General features: G+C 37.9%; 1 protein-coding gene across 3 annotated transcripts in view; it reads right to left on the minus strand.

Annotated features, from left to right (window-relative positions):
- The window catches only part of CDC42BPB (CDC42 binding protein kinase beta), a 118,079-nt gene that overhangs the window by 71,984 nt on the left and 23,602 nt on the right, over positions 1-22,493 (minus strand). For all 3 annotated transcript variants that reach the window (XM_087952204.1, XM_026680181.2, XM_087952205.1), the window contains exons 2-5: positions 12,358-12,449; positions 9,830-9,913; positions 6,351-6,446; positions 2,506-2,654 (exon numbers count right to left, since the gene is read on the minus strand). In XM_087952204.1, coding sequence (XP_087808330.1) covers positions 2,506-2,654; positions 6,351-6,446; positions 9,830-9,913; positions 12,358-12,449 — 421 coding nt within the window. The remainder of the gene's footprint in view (positions 1-2,505; positions 2,655-6,350; positions 6,447-9,829; positions 9,914-12,357; positions 12,450-22,493) is intronic.

Below are 22,493 nucleotides of genomic sequence, written 5' to 3' on the forward strand. Positions count from 1 at the left end.
TATTTTAAAACAGAAGTCATATTACTATTGTTTTAAATGTTACAATTGAATAATTACACCTGGATGAAATACTTTTTGGTGTTTCGCTTGATTAGAGTAAATACACTGCTATTCCTAAATGCACACCAAACCTACGGTCTGGTCTGTATTCAATTAAACACTGTACACTGGCTACTTCTAGCCAAAATTAACCAGAAAGGATAGCCATAAACATTCCAAAACCATTTGGTATATTTAGTTAAGGGCAGAAATAACATAACAGGCAAATAAACTAGTAATTGGGGGTTTATCAGCTTTTATGAGTCTGAGGCAGAAGGTATAAAATAATATATTCCTTTAAATAGCAAAGAAGGTGCCTCACCAAGCTAAGAATTTTGAAAGTGAAAGTAATCATTTTGCAGTAATGCTCAACATGGCAGTAAAGGTACCAAACTATAATCCAATGTTCCGTGCATGGGCAACCTATTATCTAAACCAGCGGTCGCCAACTGGTAGGCCGCGGCCCACTGGTGGCCCTTGAGAAAATTTTGCTGGGCCTCAGAGAAATCTTACCCCCAGAACACCCCTCCAAAGCAATTAATCCAGGCTGCGCAGAAACACAAGGCTGTGCCGCCCACATGGCCCGTGGGAACCCTCTCCGCCCACTCACTCCTTACCCAGCAAACTTGCCTGCTAAATTGCTATTTTTCCGACCATCAGCTGTAAGATATAGATTAGTTAGGAAGCAGGAAATGGTTGGATTTCTTGCTTTCTAGCTAGTCTTTAGATCTTCGGCTCTGCTTTTAAGCACAGCTGAACCTCCCTTAGGACTGAAGGTTCTATTGTTCAGTGCGGAAGTTCAGTGAGGAAGTGTGTTCCAGCTTTTTTCCTCACTAGTCCAACACATGAAAGCAACAGGTCATAGCATCAACTTCAATGGCACCAAAACCCTAGCCACTATAGAAAACCCCAGCCACAGAATTATCAGAGAAGCCATAGAGATTGAAAAAAGACCTGAAAGCATGAATAGAAGAGATGATTCCACCAGACTGTCAATTATTTGGAAGCCTGCACTCACAAACAAAAAAATCTCCACACCACTAGCCAGGCAAACACCTGGGCACAAACAGATCCCCCGATACCTCCAGCTCAAACACACCCCAACCAGGCACCCAGATGAAACCTAGCTTCCTAACAAATGATAGCGTCCATTTACTTGGAGCCAAGCTGCACTAAAAGCCTCCAATACAGGAACACAATGTTGCCAGCCAATCAAGACACACACAAAAAGCCACAAAACAGACAGAAGATATTAGAAACAGCAATCAAGCAGAACACAGCAAACTCCAAGACCAATAAACACAGACCAAGACTCCCAACCAATCAGGATGAAGAAAAAACCATTCTGGCACAGCAGTAGGCTAGCCCCAAATTTAAAACTGAAACAACTGTAAAAGTCTGACTCACAGACGAACACAATACAGAAGCCTGATGATGGCAGATGAGATTCTGCCGAAACATTGCTACAACTTTAAAAAGCACAACTATAATGACGTGGGAAAATACCTGAACAAAGCTGAATACCATACATGTAAGTACCCGCGAAAACTTAAGAATATATATATATATATGTGTGTGTGTGTGTGTGTGTGTGTGTGTGTGTGTGTTTTCCTTATCTCTTCTCTTTAACTTTTGTTACTACTTTTCTGCCAGAGTCTAGACATTTCCTGCAACATTTTGCCTTAAATCCCATTTATATATAATAACCTTCAATCTGAAATTTAAATTGAACCAACCAAAATTTGAAATGGTGGAAATACACATTCTGTAAACTAAAAACAACTATTTGATTACAGATGGAAGAAATGAGAATACTGACTGTATGCCCTAATGAAGGGAAGGGAAGGGAAGGGAAGGGAAGGGCAAACTGGTCTGCTTGAGCCCCCTAATAGCTTACAATATTTGAAGATAGGCATGGCCACAATCTGGAATTATAAATAGGAACATTATTTTAAGATAACAGAATTCATAACAACTTATTGTTTACATGCCATTTGTTTTTGTATTTTCCAAAATCTGTAGCTTTATTTCAATTTAATTAACTTAATACAGGTAGTCCATGACTTAAGAACATTCAATTAGTGACCGTTGAAAGTTACAATGGCTCTGAAAAAAGTGATGTATGTCTGTTTTTCACCCTTAAGACTATTGCAGCATCCCCATGATCATATGAACAAAATTTGGATGCTTGGCAACTGATTCATATTTATGATGGTTGCAGTACCCTGAATTACCTTTTGTGACTTCTAACAAGTAAAGTCAATGGGGAAGCCAGATTAACTTAACAACCACGTTACTAACTTAACAACTGCAATGGTTCACTTACCAATTGGGGAAAGAAAGGTCATAAAATTGGGCAAAACTCTCTTAACAACTGTCTCACCTAGCAATGGAAATTTTGGGCTCAATTGTGGTTGTAAGTCGAGGACTACCTGTATTTATATGCCACAATAAGAATTACCTTACCTGTGCACATAATGCAGCTGATGAATGGAATGAATGGCAAGAACCATTTCACCAATGTAGAACCTGGCCATGTCTTCCGGAAGCTTGTCTTCAAACTTGCTAAGTAATGTCAGCAAATCACCACCCACATAGTAGTCCATTACTAAATACTAAAAAACAAGAATACTTACTGGTAAGAATCACTGCAGAATTATATTGTAAGTGATTACATGAACTTGTTCACTGGAATACAACTTTAATATATGCTTGTGGAAACTGGAGTCAAAGTGAGTGATTTAACTGGTCACACTGACTTTAAAACTGCTCCCTCTTAACTAATAATTAGACACATTCTCTCCCTGGTTATTTCATATACATATACTACTTTACAAAAGAGAAGCATCGATACATACAATATAATTAAAATAAATATAACTTCAAACTTAGTAATACTCATTGGAATAATTTAAAACAAAAATGAGAATGGAAAACAATGATCATAATGTTTTTCCTTTCTCCTTTGCTAGGGGGAAAATAATTCAAATGTCATTTGTAAAAACTGATGAAACGTATGGTTTAGTATGCTAAAATATGGTCCCAGTGGGTACATGATGCAGTAACTATGCTGAGGTTAAGATCTATGTTGAGGCTTGTCATTATCTGGGCAAAAGATTGCTTGCAAAACTAAAATTGCACTGCCTCAATTGTTGTAAGAAAATGTTCATGTACATAAATTCTTTCCAATTAATTGGCTTAATGATCAGTTATAGTCAAAAATTTTTTTTTGCATAGCTGAATTTTACCATGATGAAAGATTCCTAGATATATACCAGATAATCTACTAAACTACATAGGAATGGACAGCTATACTGAATCTAAACAGCAATTTAGTAGTTCAGTGTGTTTCCTGGAGAAATGAAATTACAAGAGTACCAATAAATTGCTGGAAAATATAGATTAAGCCAAAGCTACACATACAAATTGCTTGTTAATTAGTATTTTTCATTTAAATATACTAGTTTTCATATTTTTTTCTAACTTCTTACCATAGGCTGATCAGAGTAAAATATTTCAGGAAAACCTATCTTAATTCCTGTCCACATTTTAAATAAATATAAAAAGGAAACATCAAAAATGGCCTCATGCATCATCAGGAAAACCATGGGTGAAGTATACTTTATAACCTAAATGTGCTCTACTAAACTTTTTAAAGACTATTAAACAATATTATAATGTGTAATTTTGACAAATTATAAATTGTTAAGGCTTCTACCTAACCAGTCTGCAAAGTAGCCCTGTGATAATAAATGGGTAAATTAATATGATATGAAAAATACAATGAACAAAGAAGGGAGCTAGTTCTGAGTCATTTGTACCTTTGTCAAGGTTCTTAAAAACTGCCTCTTTCATACACTTGAAATTCTTTCCTTGGCACTCCTTTCCTTAACAACCCTTCTCAAAGACACAAAACAATCAGAATATCATCTCAAGTAACTTATTTGCATTTTCCCCTTCTTCTTCTTCTTCTTTTTTTTTTTTTAGAAGATGGCTATTTACTTCTTATTGGATGCAAACCTTTTAGGAACCTCCAAACATTTATACCAGGGATGTAATCCTATGCACACTTACCTGGTAGTAACTCATTGAAATCAGCAAGATTTATTTCTGAGTAAACATGCATAGGACTGTACTGTAAAGGTGGTTTCTTTTCAATACTATTCCAGTTTTTATTGTCCGCAAGTGCTTCAGAGCTGAAAATGAACATTACAGAAGCCACATTTGGCCCACAAACCGGTCTGGCCACTTCTGGATTTTAACAGCAGTCTTGAGATTTTGTGTATAAAATGACACATTAACAGTACTGTGCCAAGGTAAGTAACTAGATGATAAGGTTCAACTGAACAATTTATCTAATTAAATTAACTCTAGCTCATTTTGTTCTTTTTTTCCTCTTTTAAAATAAGGATATAAACAGTTACGTATTGACCCAAAAGGAAGAGGATTCTAGATTTTAGACTAAACACCCAAATTTTATATACTTTTCAGCTGTGATTGCCAATTTCTATTTCAAATTATTTCATTAAAAATGTTTATTCCTTACTATACTTCAAGAAAGAACAAAATCAGAGGCCCATTCTAAGAAAGAATACAGCCCGGACAAATATTAAATGTTCAACTCAATTAATGACTGCAAATAAAAATTGCCTGTAAAATAAGGTATCCCATCTGTAAATTTAATTAAGCACCTATTTGCATATACAAATAGAGAGACACAAACTAGTCATATTACACACAAATATGCATACACTCACTGCAGTGAGAGATTGCATAAATGTGGGCTCAGCTACCGTAAATTTCTGCATGTTTATTTGCAGTAAGTGTGCTAAGCTGTGGAGGTTCTGTTTAGCCCAGATTACTCCATGTAAATGGAATGTAAAGTGAGAAAGAAATTCTTGGGTTCTGAGTTGCAAGAAAAAACTGGAGGCCTCTATACTGGGCTGCAATCATAATCACAACTGCATACTTCTAAATCCCATTAAATTCTGTGTCCCTTATATCCAGGAAATAATGCTTAGGACTTTTAATTCTGTTCATTCAATTTGATAGCCCCATTCTTCTCTCAGCATCCTTGATGCATAAAGGCTAAGGAACTTCAATGAAGAGCCTCTCTATCCAGTGATGGTTTTGTTGAGCTCTCAGGGTCTCTCCACTGCAATCAATTGCCAATTACATACAGAGAGTGGAAATAAATATTTGTGTCTTCTCTTCATTAGAAGATGAAGGTGAGCTATAACAGTGATTTCTTCTACTTCCACTGAAATGATTCCTTTTCAGCTCTTTGTTTAAATACTTACCTCTTATTTGTTCTGTTCCAACATTTTCAACAAATGCAAATCAAAATGGCACCAAACTAGATCACACCAAGCTAAGGACAACTGCTAATACTTTGGAAGATAGGCTCAAGATTCAGAATGATATTGACAGACTTGAGCATTGGACCCTATCCAACAAGATGCAGTTCAGTGAGAAAAGTTAAGGTGTTGCACTTAGGCAGGAAAAACCAAGGCACAGTTAAAAGACAGGCATGGCTCAACAGTATCCCTGTGAGAGGGATCTAGGTGTCCTGGTGAATCACTGCTTAAGCAGTGTGCTACAGCTCCCAAAAAAGCCAACACAATCCTAGGCTACCATCAACAGAGAGATAGCATCAAGATCACAGGAAGGGATAATACCATTCCTCACTGCATCAGTGAGGCTACATTTGGAATATTGTGTCCAGTTCTGATCACAATATGAAAAAAGATGCTGAGGACCTAGGAAGAGTGCAGAGAACAACAACAAAGATGATAAGAGAATGGATATGTTTAGCCTGACAAAGAGAAGGCTCAGGGAAGACATGATAGCAATCTTTCAATGATTAAAGGGCTGTCACAGGGGAAAGCGTATTGATTTATTCTAGGGTAAGAAGCAATGAGTAGAAGCTCATCAGAGAGAGGTCCAATCTGGAAATAAGGAATAATTTTCTGACAGTGAGAATGATTAATCAATAGAACAGCTTGCTTTCCAGAATTGTGGTTGCTCTATCACTGAGGTTTTCAAGAAAAGATTGGACAACCATTTGACCAAAAGGTATAAGGACTCCTGACTTGGGCAGGAAGTTGGATTAGAAGACCCCTATGGTCCCTTCCAGCTCTATGATTGTATGAAAATCCCTTTCCCGCCCAGATGATCTCATTGGAGGGGAGGGAGAGGAGAATTTTTCCTTTAAGATAAATGCAGTTGATAATGCTCTGAATTAAAAAATATTTGGAACTGAGAAACCAGATTATGAACTACTTCTTTATAGGCTTATTGTACACACATACCAAATAGTTTTCATCCTGAAAAGCGTAGTGCAACGTTGTAATCCACTGACAGTCTCCATTCACCAAAACATCTCTCTCTTCTCGGAAACAAGCAGTCTAAAAATAAAGGAGTGAAAAAGGAGGAGAAAAAGTTGTTTAACCTCCTGACTTTAATAAACAAGGATGCAAATACTGTATTAATGTTTATGTAATATAAGATTATAACATTCATAAATATATCATATCTAAAATAATTCAGTATCTAACCCAAGGAACAAAACTTTTCATAGGTAACCAAAAATAATTTAAAAATTCAAATTTAAAAAGCATGATAGATAGCATTGGATTCTTGAGATAACATTTTAGTTTTATAGTAGCCTGAATGTTTTTAAAATACCTACTGCAATATCCAGTCTCTTAAAGGTGAACATACTGACAGCCTTCAAGAGAACACGAAACTTTTAAAATGTTTGCTTGAAAGAAAACAAAGATAAGACTAGAGAATGGGTAATACAAACCTGCCCAATTTATTCAATAATATTTCCCGGAAATGGGAGCTGAATTCCTTGCATATATCATATATCTCTGAGCCTATTTCTCCCTCTATCCACCCCCACTATTCTTATACGCTTTAAGTATTTAAGGGTCATGATTACTTCCAAGGGAAACAGAAGGTGGAAGATAATTATGACTTCAGAAAAAGTACTTCCTTCTGTTTTAATGAATGTCCTGGCTGAAGGCTTTATGTTACAAAGGATGTGAAACCCATATTAGTATCTGGTATCTAGGAACAAAGAATAAAATTAGGATTTTTAAATATAGATCATGGGACATATTTCTATCTAATTTTCTATCCCAATTCTTTGATCTGGGGCTCTTACTTCTATCTCCACAAAATTCCAAGTCTATTCAAACATCTATTAACCCTACTTCCAAAGTCCAGCCATTATCAAAAATTGCATTTAAACATTAGAAAGCTAAATTTCAGAATTAGATCAGTCATAAGAACTGCCACAAAAACCCAAAAACGTTTCTAACATGGCAGTGTTTTCTAATTGCATTTTTCTTCTAATTTGTTCAAAATGTTTTTTTTTATTCAAATATATGACTATTCTCCAAGTTTTCACAAAAATAATAAATTCAAACTCATTTAAGTCAAGCAATACTAAAGATAACACCTCATAGTATCAGACAGGCAAAGAAGATTCATGTATCTTATATTAAACTTTTAAATTGCCTCTCTTTGGAGGTTCACTGGTAGTTTGTTCCATTTCATCTATGAAACTATTTACCATAGCAGGATTTCTTTCTTATTTTACACTATTTCAATGTAAAATAATACCTCAACTTTACACTATTCAGAGAATAAATCCATAAACTTTGTTAAGGCCTGGAGAATAATAGTCTGTTTTTGTTCTATAACATTAAATAGCCAGGTATTTCAATTAGAAAAATATCTTGCAAAATATATCAATAACATTATTAATTCGTTAAGCTGAATTAGAATAATTTATAAACTGTTGCAACCATTTTTATAGAAGCTATAACAACGTAAAAGTGAAAGAGTCTTCAACAATCCATCACTTGCCTCCTGTTATAATTATTTCAGGGTCATAACACAGAACATTTCTATGCATCACTCAAAAATATGCTTCACTAAGTTCAATTAGTGCAGAAACACACAGTCAATTTACTTTTTCTCATACTTTCATGCATGAACTATCCAATTTCTTATGTTTGCCTAATAGTTTTATTATCCACTAGTTCTTCTTTCATTGTGACATTATATCCCAGAATAAGTATAATTACATAACTATGAACTACTAATTGTAGTTAATAATTTGAACTATCCTAGATAGCATGATGGAAATTTCTAAATCTGCTATGAATATGGGCTACAAAAATCAATCTCCTTAGGACATAATGTACAAGGTTATAGTTTTTCAGCAAATATTATTTTGGTGGAAAAGATTATAATTTTTTAAAAGTCTGGCTCAGAAGCATTTACCTATATTTTCTAACTTTGGGAATATTTTATTTTATGATTTTGGAAATGCCCACCAGTTCAGCATAGTGGACCTTCCCTTAAAATGTTTGAAAAGTTTTTTATAATATACAGTGCTGAAAGTAGGACGTTTCAACATAAACATACTGGGAACTAATCTGCACTGATTCAGTATCCTCTTCAAAATATTTAAAGAGATTTAGGATCTCTAATGTATGTGAGCCTGTATCTATACAAATGTGCTAGGGAAGAAGCAAGTCAAGAGTTTTCTTTTCCTATATATGGAATAGAGAAAGACAGATTTCTGTTAGCATCTAGGTATTTTTTTAAAAACAGAAATACTGTAAAATTTTGAAATTGATAGAGGACACACTGTAATGGGAGGATAATAAGCTGTGTTGACAGATTGGCAGATCTAAGAATAAAATGTTCCTAGTAGAGTGAAGAGTAGACACTCAACTACAAATGCAACTTCCTGTTCAAAACCTACGTAGCACTATACAAAAAAATAAATAAATCTGAAGCTATAGAAACTGAATACTGAACTGAAAATACCCTACTTTGAGAAACTGCTGTTATGAATATGAACTGGACTGTTTCAAGCCTTTTGAGACCTTTTCACACTTACCCAATGCCAAAATGGTTGAAATTGCCCATTTTGAGTTTATAACAGCTGTTTCACATTGAGTGGGATGTTTAAAATTCAAATTTGAATCAATTGAATTTGAAATATTTTGTATATCTTTACCAAAAAACCCTTAAAATTTGAGTATTCTTATTGAATTTGGCTATATTTTCTTACATCAGTCAAGTGAACTTGTTAAGGTTTCAGACTAGAAACTCAGTGATTGTGAATTCTATTCCTTCCTTAGGGACAAAACCAGCTGGGTGGCTTTGAGTTACTCACTTTCTCTCAGCCCTAGCACTGGAAAGCGATGGCAAACAACTTCTGAAAAAACATACCAAGAAAAGTTCAGGGACTAGTCAAGGCAGTCTCTGACAATCAAGCACGGTTGAACAAGAAAATAAGATTATATAAATCTTCATACTTAAAAATATTGGCTAATGAATTCTTGCTTTATGTATTATATAATGCACATTATATTAAATATCTTTATTATAACAAATAAAATATGTAGAATATATTTATTTAATAATCAATGTTAATTGATTTATTTCTGCAAAATCTACTTCTTTATAAAAATGGAACCAAGTATGAGTCTTTTTTGAAATCTTGACTTTCAATGTAACCAAAGTCCAAGCTTCCATTTAGTAATTAACTTGGTTTTCATAGTAAATAAAAATCATGCTACATGAAAAAAGACAGACAGACCAGTAAATACAGAAAGCAATAAATGGTAGAAAAATATGGTATTTAATATGAAAAACCTTCAGGAAAAAAATAAATTTCCTATATGCTTAAGTAGTAACTGTTTAATGTGATCTTCTTTAGTACCATTTATAAGGAAACCTGAATTGAAAATATCAGACTTACCTCTGCTCTTTTAAGCATTTCCCATTTATTTAGGATTTTCATTGCATAAATGCGTTCTGTGCACTTTAATTTTACAACTGCAACCTACAATTCAAAAAATAAAAATAACTCCATGACATTCTAGTATTATTTATTTATTTCAGTTTTGAAGCCACCTGACTTTTGGTGTGTTACACATAAAAAATTAAAAGAAGACAAGGTATATCAAGGGGAAAAAAAGACATCAAACAGAGACAACACCCAAAGAAACAAACAGCAAAATTTATAACAGTTGTTGTAAAACTGGAAGGGAATGAAGCAGTGGCATAGTATCTCACTTAATGGCCCTTCACTTAACAACCCAGATTCTGTACCAAATTGGGGTTGTAACTGAACATTACTTGTATCCACCATTAAGAATCTTGGCTGCTTTCAAAATGATGTAAGAATTGGGTTCCCTCATTTTTATTACAGTTGACATTGGGGAAAATTTTCATGAACCCTTTACTTAGGTTTTGGCTTGAACAGCAAAGTTAATTTTACTACAGGTAGTTGTTGACCTATGACCACAATTGAGACCAACATTTCCATTGTTAAGCAAGACAGTTAAGTGAGTTTTGTCTCATTTTATGACTTTTTTCAGTGCCTTTGTAACTTTGAATGGTCACTAAACAAATAGTTATAAATTGAGGACTAGCTGAAGTGTTCTTCTTTGTTCCAGTTTTTATTGTCTTGGGGGCGGGGGTAAATCTACTCACATCTCTCCAATTAAAAACAACAGATAGCAAATAATGAGGGGAGGGAAATCCTTGCTGCCTAAAAATACCTTGGAGAATCATGCAAATGATACCAGGCCACACAAAGAAATCAAACGTCTTCCATTATAAGGCAGAGCCATAGAAAAGTAGCTATGACTATTTTAATTGAAGAAAAAATTATCCTAATGAAAGTGAATGTATATAGTTTCTATTATGTAAACGTATTTTGGGAACAATCAAAATCAACTCAGTAACATACTGATATATTTAATAAGAACATTGCATCTTGGTAAGATAATTTAAAAATAGTGACTGGTCCTAATAATAGCGAAGAAAATAATTAGGTTCGCTTTGTCCTGAGACTAGAATATCTTTTAAGCACAACTATTTATACTTTTATTTATACTTTAGGGAACTTTGTCCTGGACTTTTAGCTTTGCCCTGGGGCAGAGTAGAGAGATGGCATTGAACACACGTCAGTAACCTCTCAGAGTCAGGACAGCAATGGTGCAATTGTTCAGATCTCTCAGTGGCTTTTGAAATCATTGATCATGGTATCCTTCTGGGTGGACTGCAGGAACAGGAGTGGAGGCACAGTATTGCAGTGGTTCTCTCTCTGCAGTCATTTCTACTGGTATTGAGAATATTGAGAAGTTGGTATATAGGATGGCACTAGATTAGATATTTTCACCCATCCTGTTTGATAACTACAGGAAGCTGATGGTTGATGTCATTCATCAACACAGACTCATGTATCATCAATATGCTGTTGATATCAAATTGAACATCTCGAGCCCAACCTGACCAAATGATTCTGTCTAATCCCAATGTATGGGAGGAAAGAAACTTAAACTCAATCTTGAAAAGACTGAGTGGCTGGGTACTTTTGTCTGGGACTATGGAGTCTTCAATTCTAACATGGGGTAGAACTTCCCTGGAGAAAACTAGTGTGGACTCATAACTCCTGCTTGAAGAGTAGATCCTAGCTATAGCCAGGAGGCCTTTGCCCTTTTCTGGATCAGGAATCCCTTCTCACAGTCATTATGTTTGTGTGTGGACTATTGCAACATGCAAATGTGAAAATACCCTTGAAAACCACCCCAAAACTACAGATGGTCTAGAGTGCATCAATGCATGAAGTTATGGGCACACCTTGAAATGTTTAACATCTTTGTATGCAGTCTGCACTGGTTAACAGTTAGCCTCTGGTTACAATTCAGTGCTATTTAAGACTAAGTCCTTCATGGCATAGGGCCTGAGTGACCATCTTTTTTTCCTACTTTTTCTTCCTATCCAATAAGATCTAACACGGTGGGCATGTTCCAAATTCTGTCTTTAAAAGAGTATCATCTGATGGGATCTCAGTGGAATGCTTTTTCTGTCACGCTGTCTGCACAGTGCAATAGTAATCTCCAGAGGTCTGAGTTATCTTGATCTTGCCATTCTTTAAATATGTCTTGGAAGACCTGACTGTTTTCCTAAGCTCTTTGTTAGGAAGTATGTGCTTTTGTGAGAATTTTGTTAATGTGCTGTAGCTATTAATTCCCAACTTTCTTTTTGTTTTTATTTGTAGTATTGGTTTTTAACTTATATGCTATGCATGGTTGTTATGAATTCAGCAACTTATACATTTGATTTATATTGTGAGATGTAACACAAACATATAATCTTCAATTATCTAGCTTCCATTGTTAAAGGAAGGTGGGTTCAAAACAAAGAATTCCTCCATTGGAAAAAAAACAGTCAACAGTATGTTTCCTTACTCATCTGGGAGCTTTAAAGGTATCTTACCTCACCAAATGCACCTCTGCCAATGACTTTTATGATTTCAAAGTCATCTCGATGAAGTTGCATTTCCTTCACCAACTGGGTAAATGGTTTGGCTGTTTGAAAATAAGAGGAAATCTCAAGTTAAAGTTTGTACATTGCATACTGATGTAAACTTTCGGATTGGTATCAATCTGTATATTAGTATAGATTTGATAATAAGCCATCAAAAATTGCTACCTCTATCACAGACGATATGGTCAAGAAGAAGCCAATTCTTTTTTCTAATTACAAAAAACCTTATCTACTCTTCCCAGCACAACTAATCAATGAATTTTAAAAAAATGGGTGTCCCAAAAAAAGCCCCCAACCCACTTATATTTTTCAGTCCAAATAAAAGTATCAGTTAAGCTAGGAAACAGGCAATGAAAATTCTCAGAGATACAGAATGTAACAATTATTAATAAAATAAGCAAAAGTGCTAACCTTAAAGAAGAACCTCAAGCCTAACTGCCAGAAATTAACAATTAGCCTTGGGAAGATAAGGCTTTCAGAAAGCTCCTAAGGTAAAAGTAAGGCTTCAGGTCAAGAATTATTTGGCCTTTGAATCTGAAAGAACCATTGTATAAAATTTTATATTACTGTCTATTATCTCATACTTTACGTGTCCTATTTAATATTTTAATGTGCATGTATATTAATGCAATGAATAATTCTAACCTTATCAATCAAATGCAATATTACTGCAATCAATCAGTTAAAAAATGATTTGCATATATCAATAAAGAAGATTTGTGCTTCATACCTCTCAGGTTTTTTCTGTTCTGCCTCCAATACCCAAATCTGTCAATTAACTTTTGCTTTAATGTAATTGGGCCTTTAAATATATTCCTGGGAGAAGTCTCTTATAGCACTCAACACAATGTTGCCAATGCCACATTCGGTAAATAACTTTGTCTATGATTTTCCTTTCCCAGATATCTTCACAGGATCTTCAAATAGAAATATTAGGAACAAATCTGGTTTTCTGAAGGACACCAACTAATCCCATGTTCAGTTACTAACCTTATGTAATCTAGAAGTAATACCCATACCATTAGTAGATCTAGAAGTACAATTTACTGGTAGTTTACTGAGTGCATGGAGAGATAATTCTTATGTACAATCTTCAATCACCTCAAATAAAACTAACTGCTTATCAAGCCAAGTCCTAGAGATTTCATTATGTGCTATCAATTTAGTATTGACTCTGAATGACCACACATCGTTTTTCTCCACAACAATCTGTCCCTAGCCTGATCTTTCAGAGCTTTAAGTGGAACATCCATTACTGCTGTACTTAAGTCTAACCACTTTACTGCCATTCTTCTTCCATTTCCTTCCATCTTTCTCAAGCATTAGAATCTTCCCTATTAGTTAGAACTTTACATCATGTATCTGGAGTAGGATAAATTGACTGTGGTCATTGTGATTTGATGAGAACTCTTGAGTTCATTTGTTCAATAATCCATTTGGGTTTTTCCCCCCCTTTGGATGTCCACAGTATATTTTAGGAGTCTTCCTCAAGATAAAATTTCAAAAGCACCAATAGTCTTTCCAGTTTCAAAATTCAACTTCTCTTTTTATATTTCAAAAAATATCATTGCTTATACTATTTTGATATAAACACATCACAACATCTGAATGTCTTTTTCAATGCCTTCATAAATACCAATCTAAGCATATTTCTTAACAGCTTGTTCCTTTACTGTTGATGTATGATCATAAAAGGGAGATGCTAACTACCTCTTTGATATCAATTCTACAACTTATAAGTGCTATTAATTAAACTACTAATTAAACAATAAATGACTTATAAATGACAATGGTTTGATTCACACAATATACTAATCCCAAAACACATTAGAGCTTAGCACAATACAAGAATAATCAGAAAAAATTAAAATTGAAGACATGTTTAGAACATCTAAATCTATATTTATATAACAGAAACACATTTATACCAAAATAGGCAACGAATCCAAAAGCAAACTTATTCTTATTCCAAGTTTACCACACTTTTAATAATCATGTTCTATAGAAATGCATGCACCCACAAACAACTATAAGAACTTTCCAAGTAAGATAAGAACAATTCTTAAATGCCCTCTTGGCCATGGAAATCGGACACACAGGTAAGTTTTACATTTTTACTAAAAAGGTCTCCAAACAGAACTTTAATGGCAAGGATTGGGCAAACAATCATATTCTAAGCAACGCTTGCTTTTCCTGGCTGACTCTTCCAGCTGTATTCCCTCAGGCTGCTCCTATAACTCCTATTCATCTTCAGAGTCTGAACTGGCCATGACACTAAGTGTAGCCAGTAATCAATAACTCGCACAATAGTTCTATTTATTCTAGCTCTCTTTTGAAATTAGCATCCAATCAACTTAAAATAAGTCATTGCAATGAAACAGACAACTCTGATCCATTGATAACTGAAGAAATTATGAAATCAACTTTCAACAGATACACTGTAGCAGTAGCATGAATGTGAGCCTAGCTATTACACATTGATTCTATGTTCTATAATCACAGACTGGACTGAATGTTCCATTTTATAAGAAACAGTTGTACCATCTTAAATGCAAGGACATTTATTATTAAATAAACTTTGGTAGACTATATCAAATGTATGGAATATTGAGACAAGAATATAACCATACCTATGAGAAGCAGGGAAGAACTGAAATAGTATTTAAAAAATCACTGGCTGGCCCCACCCCTCACCCCCCCTCCCAGTCACTCCTCACCTGGCCTGAGAAGGTCAGGGCGATGGCGGGGGATGGAGAAGCAGCCGGGGCTGGTTTTCTGGCACCTCACCCTTGCTGGAGTTTCTTCCAGCCCTTGCTGGTGCTGGGCATGCCTCTGTCACTTGGGGAGACACACAACCTGCTCTCTGCCCTGAGACACTGGCCTGACCCACCCATGGCCAATGCCGGCCTTGCTAACACGAGGGCTGGCAGGATGGGAATGGATCCTAGAGGAAGGGACAATGGAAAGAAGGACGGGTCCGCAGCGCCCAGCCACAGCTTTAAGAAGCTGAGGGCAGCGGGAAAAGGGGGCTGGCCCTGCCAAACCTCACACGCCCACCCTGGAGGTCAGGCTCAAAGAAAGCCGGAGCGCCCTTGCCCAAGATGCTCACCGTCAGCCGGTCTCTCCCTCTGTGCGTGCATGCGTGTGTGTGTGTGTGTTGCTCTCTCTCGCTGTCTCTGTCTCTGTCTCTGTGAAAAAGAACTGAACCTTAAGTAACCTATATTTAAACATCTCTATCTTAACTTTATTACCCACTGTCCTCCCTCATTTCTTTCAAGGGTTAAATGTCCTTTCTTAATAAAGGAGAGAAACCTATTCCAGAGGCTCTCAACCTTTTGGGCAACATGAATCAGTTCTGTGGAGAGAGGTTTTTCCGTGGACTGGAGGGGGCATGGTTTCGCATGCTGCTTGCACCCTGCAGATGAGGCTTTGCTTGTTTGCATGGACTGGTTACTGGCATGCAGTGGACCCCTGTCCATGGCCCGGGGGTTGGGGACCCCTGATCTATTCTATTCATTTCTGCATCTAATACCAATTCTGACATAGTATTTCTCAAATGACAGTCTTAAATTAAGCAGTCTACGCATGAATTTATTTATTGTAATTATTTTTATGCCACCAATTTTAAATGTCCTTGAAGAGGTTTACAAACATGAGCAAATCTGAGGCTCATGAACAAGACTGTGAACAAGGAGAAGGGAGAAAAGAGAGAAAGATAATACATCCGATCACCTTCAAAAACACATTATGCACACATAGAAACATTAGTATCTCAGATAAGTACTGTAAATAGCCTGAATATGACTGCATACAGTCCAAATTCTCTTTGATCTACATCATACATGATTATTTCAATGTTACTGCCCATTAGAGAGGGTGAAATGAGGCCAAGGTAATGTATACTATGAGGAAGTGTTTAGGAACCAAATAAGAACAAAAAGATTCTTACTTTTCATCTGAGTTCCCTTTTACAGAGAAGAAAAAAAAAGAATTGCCTGAATACTGTACATTATAATTACATTCAAGCAACCAGAATGCCTATCTTCAGTCAACCATAATGCTTGAAAATGAGAGATAAGTACACAAAGGAAATAACCCTGATGTTTTATAAATACTCCTGAAGGACCTTTGAATGTTATCAGACACAAACATTCATTCATGTGTGTGTTACATAATAATCCTAAAAAATATATAACATTTTGTCTTCTATGGGAAATCTTGTCCAACTTTATCCTCTCAAAAGCAAACCTGGAAAATGGACTGGGTGGAATGCAAATGAGTCTCAGCTACTTGTGCGAACAGCTTTTGTGGCACATAAAATCTACTACAGGCACTCCTCGCTTCTCAATTGTTCGTTCAGTTACTTTTCAAAGTTACAATGATTCCAAATGAATGGTAGATACAAATGGTAGTTTTTGTTATCAAAATTGGCAGCCTATCCATATTTACTGCATGATGTTCTTTAATTCTACCAAACTGCCTATCTCCCCACAATATATTCACCCCTTTCGCTGTCCTGTGCTCTGCTGCTGCCGCCTACCCCTCACAGAGGCATCCCAAAGGGCCAACCATTGCAATATGTGAGCACACCTTGTCAGCAGGAGGAAGACAACATCAAAAATCAGCTGTGGGGGACATAGGGAAGCAGGATTAAACAATGGCAGTGGAGTGCAGGGTGGCCAAATGGACAGAGAAGGGGGAGGGGAGATAGGGAAATAGGGAGAGCTGCAGAGGAAGGCTCAGCAGGGCAGCTCTCTTCATCTGCTGAAGAGAGTTCAATGGGTCCAGGCAGGAAGCAGGCAGCAAGACCGAGCTGGCAGTTTGCACAGCGTAGGAAAAGCATGAGGTCCTCACCTAACTACCACAACAGAGACTACCAGAACTGTCCTCATAAGCCATATGGTCATGTGATTATTTTGCCCAATGACCACTTTGCTTCGCAACAGAAATTCCCAGTCCCAATTAGAGTCATTATACAATATGACTGTAGAAGAGCAAGCGCTTTTCTGACATTTCTCTCATTGCACTATTAAAAAATTTTTTGGAAGTGTGAAGGAACCTGTTATTCCTTTCTCACGTAACTGATAAAACAGAATGAAATGCCTATTCATGTTAATAGAATTAAGGAGAGGGAGGGGGAGGAGGAACAGAAATAAGTACATCTTATAAGCAGTCCTTTTGAAGACTCAAAAGACTTTTCTTTGAAGACTTTTTTCAGCTCAGAGCTGAAGAAGCTTCTTGGATGAGAAGCAAAACGTCTTCACAGAAAAACCAGAAAGTCCAGTTGCCTCTTGAAAAAAACACCTTTGGGACAACCATGACCTGCATGACTGAGAATCTCTATAGACATTTTATCACATGACCTAAAATGGACACCTAACATCAAAAAAGCACGACAAAGAATGTTCTTTCTGCGCCAACTCAGAAAGCTCAAACTACCCAAGGAGCTGCTGATACAGAGGAATTATTGAATCTATCATCTGCACCTCTATAACTGTCTGGTTTGGTTCTGCAACCCAACAGGGCAGACACAGACTTCAGAGGATAATTAGGGCTGCAGAAAAAACAATGACTACCAACCTGCCTTCAGTTGAGGACCTGTATATTGTACGTGTCAAAAAGAGGGCTGTGAAAATATTTACAGACCCCTCACATCCTGGACATAAACTGTTTCAACTCCTTCCCTCAAAACGATGCTAGAGCACTGCACATCAGAACAACTAGACAGAGTTTTTTCCCGAAAGCCATCACTCTGCTAAACAAATAATTCCCTCAACACTATTCAACTATTACAAAGTCTGCACTACTATTACTGTTAATCTTTTCATCACTCATCACCCATCCCCTCCCACTTGTGACTGTATGACTGTAACTTTGTCGCTTGTATCCTTACAATTTATATTGATTGTTTCCTAGTATGATTTAATTGCTTATTGTACCCTATGACTATCATTAAGTGTTGTACCTTATGATTCTTGATGAATGTATCTTTTCTTTTATGTATACTGAGAGTATTTGCATCAAGACAAATTCCTTGTGTGTCCAACCACACTTGGCCAATAAAGAATTCTATTCTATTCTATTTATAAGCAGGTAGTTCAATTTTAAAATCCAGTGCTTTCAAAATGAAACTAAAACTCAAAATGCTTTAAGAAAAGAATCTTTCTTTTTCTTCAAAATGGATACATTGTGAAGTAATTATTGTTACTGGATATAATATAAATACGGTATGTGTACATAACATATTCCCACCTAAAGATAGAGAGCAAAGGGTAGCAATTAGTGAACACAAAGGTGTGGTATACCATTCTGTTTTTTCCACTTCCTTGTAATGAGTTGCATTACAAAACCAGTCATACTCAATTTTGTCCTCACCCTATCTTACTTCCTTAGTGATCTAATTTTGATTGAAAGGCCAATGAGAGTCAAACCTTTGCCTTGGGCAAAATCCATGAAAATGTATGAATCACACTCACTGTTGTTATAATTACAGTAATGAAACAAATTTTCAATAGTGAAACTTTAAATTTGTAAGGAATGCTAGAAAAAAGTTTCCCAGATGGTTTGTTTTGCAGACTAAAACTTTTGCTTGAGAAGTAGCCTTTCTTTAGAATGCCTTTTTTGTCTACTATTCCCTTGATTAAAACTGCACTCTGGATTAATATTTAGAAAAACACTGTACAAATCCCATACAAGCGAACACAATGACCCAAGCTACTCTATTGAAAACATCTACAAAATGTTTGGGACCAGAATACCTAAATAAACAAAAATCTGCTCACTCCTTTGGGATCCGCCCATCTATCAAAATAAGAAAGAATGAACCTCCAGTATGTCCCAGCTCTTCCACATTCTAATTGCTGATTTGGGGGGGGGGGAGAAATCTCTGTTGTTCAAGAGCCAATTTTGGAATATGACATTCTTGAGTCATAGAAGTACGTTTTGCTCCCTCGCTGTCAATCTTTCATTTATTATGTGAAAAGTTTTAGTTCAGATTTTAAAAGAGATGTCTTTTTTTGTCTTTTCCCCTTCCTCCATCACTCTAGTTTAAAAATCAGTGCTTTTAAACCGATGTTCATAGACTTTGATAAACTAACAGATCATGTGGCCCCTGTTTAATCTAGAAAAGCTAATCAGACAACAAAATGAGATTTCATAGGAAAATAGAATCAGATAAAACTTCAAAATGTGTAAAAGCATTCTCCTCCATGCTGCATCGAGAGCCCAGGATGGGTTGACTCCTTCCTATGACGTCATTTAGCTGAGTCTGTACTAAGATATAAAAGGTAGCCCCCGGGAGAGACCCCAGCTTTTGACTCAGCTCCTTTCAGTCAGTAGCTGCGTCTCTGAAAGCGTTCTGTTAGATAGCACTCACCAGCGATCTTCAGTACTTTTTTCCTCGCTTCAAGCAGCTCCCACAGATCTGGGCAGCTGCTCTTCCAGGAGAGCAGGGCTCTCTCTCCTGCAACGTTGGGAGCAGCATTGCCAGAGCGCTGTGCAGGCAAGTTGGGCAGCGTCTGTAGACCTCCCCCATGCCTGCAGTTTGAGTGGTCGTAAAAAGCAATCGGCAAACCAATAACAGCGTCAGCCAGCTGATCATGCGGCCGGAGGCTGCCCTTTCCTTTGCTAACTTTGCTCGGGGCTCTTTATAGCCTAAGGAGCTATTTTTCAATCTCGGAGCCTGTTTCCCCTAGTCGGTGGCCATCTTGGATTGAAGCCTTCCACCACGAGGTGACCAGCCATTTTGTAAGCCCAGGGGCCAATTTATACCCTAAGGTGCTTAATACAAAAAATTTCCAAACAGTTTCTTTCCATCGCAAGAGCTCCCCCCCCCCCCCAGTGGAAAAGTCTCTTAAGCCCAATAAGAGAAAAAAATGTAGGCAACGCACCCAATCAGTCCAGAGGGAGGTGGCTGCTAAAATCAGAGCTAAGGCTCTAGCCCCTAAGAAGGCAACTCAGGCTGAGTTGAGGGCAGAGAAGCACAGACATGCGGCCCTGGAGAGGCAGTTCAACAGAACTATTCAACAGAAGGGAGTGCAACTACAGCCTGTTTCAGGTGATACCCGTGGGCTCCAGCTAAGCCCTCCCAAGGGAGGAGAAGTTATCTATGAGCATTTCCATCCTCCATCCTCCTGGTCTCCTGAGGCTTTTGCAGAACAATCAGATCCTCAGGATCTCAGCAGATCTGGGCCCTATTTCAAACAGGCTTCTGGGCCCTATGCTCCTCCCTCTCCCTCCAGGCCTCGAACCTCTTCTCAATCTAGGCCTGAAGCCACCTTCACTCCCACAGCAGCAGGACTTCGGCCTTCTGCCTCTATCTTTGAGCATAGACCAGGGGATATCCAAGATGTTGTCTCATTGGCCATTAGGCAGGGGTTGGCTGAAGGCTTCAAGCATATTCTTCGACCTCTGGAAAGGGTTCAGGCCCTTCTCCCTTCTCAATCTATAAGTTCCTTGCCTCATCATCCTGATTTACACAGGCCCCAGGACCTCAGGGTCCATTCTTCTCTACCAGAATGGGAAGAGGTTGATGAGGAAGGAAGACCTTCACCATCTGAACACAGTTACTCCTCTCATTCAGAGTGTGAAGAGGGAGAGATTTATGACCAAAATCTTTCAGAGGAAGAGGATTCTCGCCCAGAGCAGACATCCTCTGCATTGGTCTTCAAACCTACTCTCTTCAGGCCATTACTCAGCAAGGCCTTGGTCACTGCCAAGCTGTCACTGGAAGAAGTGGCTCCTGAGCCACAAGGAAATCCCTCTGGCCAGGGAGACTCACTCTTCTCTAAGTCTGTAGCGCATGCAGAGGTTTTGCCTTCTCCCACTTTGTTCCTGGACATGGTCAAGGAACAGTGCGCTTCCCCTTCAGCAGGTCCTCACCCATCTTCTCTGGATAAGAATTCTACAACGTCAGCACAGCCCTGAACAATGCCTTGGCAGTGCCTTCTGTTGACATTCCGGTTCTGGCCTCGTTCTCATCTTCTGGCACTCCCACAGAGCCAGAAGATATCCTGAAACTGGATGATAAACGTTCTGAACAGACCCTCAAGCTCAATCACCAGGCCGTTGCATGGGTTGTTCGGGCTTCAACAGCAGCATCCTTTTTCACGAGGGCATCCATACGGTGGCTGCGCCAACTCCAGAATAGATTGCCTGCTTCTGACCTTCGGTTTCACCAAAACCTTAATAAGACCAAAAACCTTAATCGCAGCAGCGGAATTCACTGTAGATGCCACTCTCAATTCCGCCAAATTTGCGTCTAAGGCCATGGCATCTTCAGTAGCAGCAAGAAGACTGTTATGGCTCCGAAATTGGCAGGCGGAGTCACGCCGAAAATGGAACCTGGCTTCAGTTCCATTCATAGGCAATAAGCTTTTTGGCGATGCTCTGGAACGTTATCTCATCGAAGCCAGAGATAAACGTAAAATTCTCTCTTCCTCTGGGAAGAAACCTGACTATCGCCCAGCTTCTTATCTCCCTCCTGCCTTCCAAGCAGAGACCTCATCCCGCTTCCCCACTCTCAGAGGCCGTACTCCCAACGCCAAGACCAATGTGCAGAAGCATCTGGCAGGCAACAACCTTCTACTGGTAAATGGCCCTTTTGGGGGGGAGGGGGTCGTTCCTTCCATCGCTCTAAGTAATCGCCCGTTCTCCCTACCCATCGGAGGTCGCCTAGCCTTCTTTGCCTCCAAATGGGAGGAGTCAACGATGGACGCCTGGATGCTCAGCACTATTAGGTCAGGGTTACAATTGGACTTCCTAACGCCACCCCTAGAAAAAAAATTTGATCTGTCCTGTCTCTCGGGACATTTCAAGGCAAGCCCTCATGAATCAGGCCATTCAACACATTCTTGAAATCACAGCTATTCAACCTGCTCCCCCCTCTCAACGGGGACATGGGCTTTACTCTTGCCTTCTCATCGTTCCCAAAGCCTCGGGGGGTGGGGGGTGGCAAGCCATCCTTGACCTAAAATTTCTCAATCAATTTGTAAAATACAGGCGATTTAAAATACAGACTCTGCATTCTATTTTAGAGAGCGTTCAGGAGGGCGATCTCCTCTCTTCCACTGATCTCATGGAGGCTT

This window comes from Notechis scutatus, chromosome 1 (assembly GCF_049901735.1).
Source record: "Notechis scutatus isolate UNSWTSFEM ecotype Mainland chromosome 1, rNotScu1.2, whole genome shotgun sequence".
NCBI lineage: Eukaryota > Metazoa > Chordata > Lepidosauria > Squamata > Elapidae > Notechis > Notechis scutatus.